Source organism: Leptodactylus fuscus, chromosome 1, assembly GCF_031893055.1.
Source record: "Leptodactylus fuscus isolate aLepFus1 chromosome 1, aLepFus1.hap2, whole genome shotgun sequence".
Classification (NCBI taxonomy): Eukaryota; Metazoa; Chordata; class Amphibia; order Anura; family Leptodactylidae; genus Leptodactylus; species Leptodactylus fuscus.
This window is the reverse complement of record NC_134265.1, coordinates 330,246,976-330,252,975: the sequence shown is the minus strand read 5'-3', so window position 1 is coordinate 330,252,975 and position 6,000 is coordinate 330,246,976. Positions and strand designations below refer to the sequence as shown.

At 43.2% G+C, this 6,000-nt stretch overlaps 1 protein-coding gene across 1 annotated transcript in view; it reads right to left on the bottom strand.

Moving 5' to 3' along the window:
- Window positions 1–487: 487 nt before the first annotated feature.
- LRPAP1 (LDL receptor related protein associated protein 1) overlaps window positions 488–6,000 on the bottom strand; it is a 29,489-nt gene continuing 23,976 nt past the window's right edge. Inside the window, exon 8 of the mRNA XM_075260985.1 lies at window positions 488–1,006. Within this exon, the coding sequence (XP_075117086.1) occupies window positions 938–1,006 (69 nt within the window). The 3' untranslated portion in view covers window positions 488–937. The remainder of the gene's footprint in view (window positions 1,007–6,000) is intronic.

Genomic DNA, 6,000 nt, shown 5'->3' with positions numbered 1-6,000 from the left:
GATCGCTACTAAAACAAAACCAATGACCTGTAGAGACAGACAGTGATGGATGATCCCCACTGAAATTATATGTATCCCATCTTCTACATAAATACCTATTGGTCAAATGGCTATTATCCAAAACAATGATATTAACCCCTTAACAGTCATATTAAAATTGCAAACACCCTTCCACTAGTCACTGTATAAATTTGGCTAAAACTATATCTACTTGGGGGTTCCCATTTCCCAAATTTGATAAGAAATGAAAAAAGTTGCAAATATGGCTACTGCAATGTCACACGTCATCGTAAATATGGGCTAGTGACTCTCAACACCCTTTGCCTTGACCTTTAATATCCTTGGCCATCATTTTGTCTAATTTATGCCATGCTAGATTGGTACGGCTGGTATGAAGGCTCACAGCGTGCGACCCATGATTGAGGAAGCAAATATACAGAAGCAATGTCAGCACAAGGACTGTTGAGAAATAACGCAATAACAAAACTAATTTTGGGATTTTATTCCTTCCATACAGACACAGGAACTTTTTAATAGAAAATATTTAATTATCACAATCAATCAATCAATCTCTATAGGCAACATACACTCATCCGGCTCAATAAAAGTACAAAATAGCGTGGACAATGTATACACGGCAGAAGTTCCGCATGTACGGCTACTAATCTGAATTTCGGCAAACTCTACGAATGTTAAGTGATTTGGAATAATGATTCTGATTCTCTATTAAAAGAAAGGAAAGAAGGTTTGGACAGCGCGAACGCTTCAGCTCAAGACGACATGGGATGTAGCAAGATGAAGGGCACCTCTGCCAAGGAACGTCCCCTGCAAATCCGACAGAAGCGGGGTGTTCTCTGCAGAACGGTCGGCAAGTACACCAGATTTGGCCTTTCATGTTAGTATATCGAAATGTCTCTGTTCTTGCCTCCTATTTCTATCACAGCTCGTTGTGCGGGAGTCCATCCTTAGACACACGGCTTGTTAAGTCCTGGAGATGCTTCTTCACCTGCAGGGGGTGTGAACAGAGACAGATCCAAAAGTATTACTTTACTTATGCTGGAGAATAATGTCAAAAGAGAAGAAAGCAAGAAGTCTGAAGGGGATGACTCAAGTTTGCTACCCAAGACATAGAAGGACTACTGAATGATTTTCTTATTCCAGAAGAAACAAAAAGAAAAAAAAAAAAAAGTACCGTATTTTTCGGACTATAAGACGCACTTTTTTTCCTCCCAATATGGGAGGAAAATGTGTGTGCGTCTTATAGTCCGAATGCAGCGTGTGCAGCGTCTGTGTCCTGTCTATGAGGAGCAGCACGGAGAGCAGCACGGTGCCTGCCTGCTCTGCCCCTCCTTCCCTGTCTGTGTCGCGTGTTTGCAGGAGCGAGATATGAGAGGCAGGGAAGTAGGGGCGAGCCAGACAGGTGAAGGAAGCGTGGTTTCAAGCTTGCCGAGAAAACCACGCCTCCTTCTCCCGTCTGGCTCGTCCCTCCTTCACTGCCTCTCAGATCTGGCTCCGGCAATGAAACCACACAGACAGGGAAGGAGGGGCGGGCCAAACGGGAGGAGGAGGCGTGGTTTTCTCGGCAAGCTTGAAACCATGCCTCCTTCACCCGTCTGGCCCGCCCCTACTTCCCTGCCTGTGTGGCTTCATTGCAAGAGCCAGATCTGAGAGGCAGTGAAGGAGGGACGAGCCAGACAGGTGAAAGAGGTGTGTTTTCAAGTTTGCTTAGAAAACCACACCTCCTTCACCCGTCTGGCCCGCCCCTTTTTCTCTTCTTACATAGCTTCACTGCAGGGTGTCTCTTTCCATCCATGGATGAGATTAGATAGAATAGACAGACAGACAGATAGGAGATAGATAGATAGATAGATATGTTCAAATCACCCCCATATCCCTACAATACATATAAAACAAAAACATTACTGTGAAACACATACACATTTGGTATCCCTGTGTCCAAAAGCCCCCGGTTCTATTTACATTGGTGAAATATTATATTATTAGGTTATTAAATATTTCACCAATTTTTTTTCCTTAATTTTTTTTTTCCCTATTTTCCTCCTCTAAAACCTTAGTGCGTCTTATAGTCCGAAAAATACGGTAGGCACCAGCCTTTCTATAATTTTGTCTGTTTTAGGCTGAGGCCTCATGTTGCAGAAACACTGCCACTTTTTTTTTTTTTTTTTTTTGAGCCAAAGCCAGGTATATATTGAGCAGAATGGAGAAGTATAAGAACTTCCTATATATTTCCCATTCCTTTTGTAGCCATTTTTGGCTTTGGCTCAAAAAAACGCAGCAAAATCTGCAACAAAAGAAGCTGCCGTTTCCGCAACGTGGGGCCTCAGCATTACAATAGATTTTGTTATAGGGAGGAGATTCAGAGTAAGGGCTAGTTCACGTGTAGTTATTTGGTCCGGATTTTGATGCGGGAAGCCGCATCAGAACCTGGACCAAAATGCACCTGCCACAGCTAGCCGCAACTATCGTGGCTTCCGACGGTCGTGGCTTTCCGGTCCGGACTAGGCCCAAATCAATGGGCCCAAGGGCCACACGGTGGCTCAGTGGTTAGCACTGCAGCCTTGCAGTGCTGGAGTCCTGGTGTTCAAATCCCGTCAAGGGCAAAAAACCGTCTGCAAGGAGTTTGTATATTCTCCCCATGTTCGCATGGATTTCCATCCCATATTCCAAAGACATACTGATAGGGAAAAATGTACATTGTGAGCTCTATGTGGGGCTCGCAATCTACATAAAAAAAAAAAAAAAAAATACAAAACTGCATGGGTGTAGTCCAGAGGGCTTGTCTTGTCGCGGATGCCGCAGCGGTTTCCGTAGCGTCAAGATAGGGCAGGTCGCTTGCGTAAAAAGGAAATGAATGGCTCCCATTGAATTCAATGAGAGGCGTTTTTTTTTTTTCGACAGAGATTTTTTTTTTTTTAAATTTAGATTGTGAGCCCCATATAGGGATCACAATGTACATTTTTTTTTTCAGTATGTCTATGGAGTGGGGGGGGGGGGGGGAAATCCACGCAAACATAGGGAGAACATACAAACTCCTTGCAGATGTTGTTCCTGGTGGGATTTGAACCCAGGACTCCAGCACTGCAAGGCTGTATTGCTAACTACTAAACCACTGTATTGCCCTTTTGTTGACACAATTTTGCGTCATAATCCGGACCAAATAACTATATGTGAACTAGCCCTAAGCAATCTTATTGTTACTATAAGGAGGAGGGCCAGACTAGACAAACAAGATGCTGTTTTAGGGTGGAGATACAGACTATACAACCAGTGTTCTGCTTAAGGAAGAAGATCCAGAGTGGGCAATCTGATTGTTCCTATAGGCCAGGGGTAGGGAACGTACGGCTCTCCAGCTGTTGCAAAACTACAACTCCCAGCATGCATACTGGCTCTGCTGTTCTGGGAACTCCCATGGAAGTGAATGGAGCATGCTGGGAGTTGTAGTTTCACAGCAGCTGGAGAGCCAAAGGTTCCCTAGCCCTGCTATAGGCCATCTGACTGCTGTTATAGGGAGGAAGTCCAGAGTAAGGGCTAATTCACATGTAGTTATAGGCAGAGCTGTACACTACACAGCTAGGCTACTGTTTCATGGAGGAGGTCCAACCTACACAACCCGACTCCTGTTATATGGGGGTAATGCAAACTAAACAGACATTGGATTGCTCCCAAAAACATAAAAAAATACATTAGATATCTAACAATAAAAAAGTTAAAAAGAACCATCCAATAGAACAAACACATTAAAGGGGTATTCTCCCCCCCCCCCCCAGAGCAGGCAGCTCCATCACTTGACAAATGAGCAGATAATCCCAAGGGCCATAGAAACAGAGTGTAAACAATGAAGTGAATAAATTAAGATAGCGGCCAAACAAAGCAGTTTTGATAAAGCAAAGCATTTAGGAAAATTCTTAAATCCACATAAACTAGCAGTATAGATAGGATCCTTGTGATGGGTCAAGCCCTTTAAGTCTTTGTGTATCTGCACCATGACAGAAAACATTTTATAATGGCAGCTGTCCTTTAAATCACGGCGGTTATGACAAGGTAAATAGGGCACATTAATAATGCCGTTCTCTTTTAAGTAGATTGACCACATCAGACAAATGTCAGGAGCTGAAGAACATCTTACTCATGGTGAATACAGATGTACTGTATGTTCTACAGTAAGCACAGAATAATAAAGCCTCTCCTACAGCTCATAAAAAGACGGACATGCTGGCTTATTCCTTGTCTTTTATCCCGAGCACAATTACCAGGGAACGACTGTGGATATAGCTTTTAATTTGACAATGTCCATGAATGCTAGAAAAAAATTCCTTGTGTGCAAACAGATATAGATACATGGTGAAGTCAACATATGATTCAACACATCAAGGCTTCATCCGCATTCAGCTTCCATTACTGTGGGGGATTACTGAACATTTACAGAGAGACCGCAGGCAGGCAAAGAAGCCATACAGGCTCCTGGAAGATGAGAAGGAAGCCATTTTTCCCCAACAAAGTATACTACACATACTTAGATGTTTTTACACTATAATATTGATGCAGTTTTATTGGCACAGGTTATCATAATGACATCAATTCACTAGTTCAATTTTCTCCAAAAATATAGCTGGGTGAGGCCTCAAGTTAAGCATAACTAAACTTTCTGACAAGTTTTGATTTTCTGACAGTATTTGTGTCATTAATAAATTTTGAAACGTACTTTATTAACAAATTTTGGCCCATTTCTGTGAAATCCTGAATTTTTCACCCTTTCCCTTGTTTCTGTATTGAGAGAGGTTTCTGTCTCTCTCTGAATGTTACTATCTATGGAGCACGGGGCTGTGTAATATGTAAAGGAAAAGAGTGGAGGGTCACTGCAAACAGTTATATCTCAGACAATATAAAACATAGAAACTGGCTTCTGGTGTCATATGAAAGAGCATATTCTTAGCTTTCATATGACACTATGGTTGATAGCTAAAATATTCCAGACATATCATATCATAAATAGTGGAAAAAATGCAGGGTTTCACAGAAAGGATCCAGATTTTTTTTTTTTATTGAAATATATAACAAAATTTATTAACGACACAAATACTTCCAGAAAGTCAAAAGTTGTCAGAAAGTTTAGTTAGCCCTATACAAAAACCATTCATCGCTATGGAATTGCTAAGAAGCAGAGTACCATGCTTGCAGAGTTTAGGTGTGAATTTTGGGCTGGAGCCACCCTATCTCTTTTAAGCTTTTTTTTAGTTGTGAGCACATTTTTACTTTCTTTTTTTCAGAAACCATTAAAATTGCCACAGCCAGATGTTACAGGTATTAAGTAAAAAAAAATTATGATTTTTTTTTTAGGGGTTTGGTAGTGGATAGAGACAGGAAAACTACTGCATATAAAAGGCAAAACAATACATGCATTTTATTTCTCAAGAAATAACTGGTTGTCCCATATTGGGAAAGTAGCAAAGGGGAACCAGTACTAAAAGAGCAGGGGGAGAGATGGAAGAGTAAAGGAAAGCAGTTGAGCCCAGCACCTGCATGGCTGGAGAGGAAGCAGTTTGGTGGGCAGGGCATTTATCTGGGAAAACCTAGGTTTCTTCTCCTCTGCCAGGCTGTTATGTGCAATGTCAGCTTTGTGGGGCCCCCGGTGCTGACCGCCCTGGTCGTGGTCATACCCTCTGCGACGACGACTGTTACACCCGATGATGGCCTATCCAGGGGTGAACCTGCCTTTTCCGCCGCCCGAGGCGGATGACAGAAAGCCGCCCCCCCCTTTCCTGGGAGGAGGGGGCGGAGCGAAGGGGGGCCGGGCAGAGCGAAGGGGGCGTGGCCGAGCGGCGTTAGCAGGCAGAGAACAGGCACGGAGAGGACATGCTCTCTGCCTGAGCGTGAGGGGCGGCTGTTGGAGCAGCGCTGCTCCAGCAGCCTCCCCAATCCACCGCTCGGTGATGTTAAGTCAGTCCAGGACAGATTGTACTGGACTGGCTTAGGTAAGCA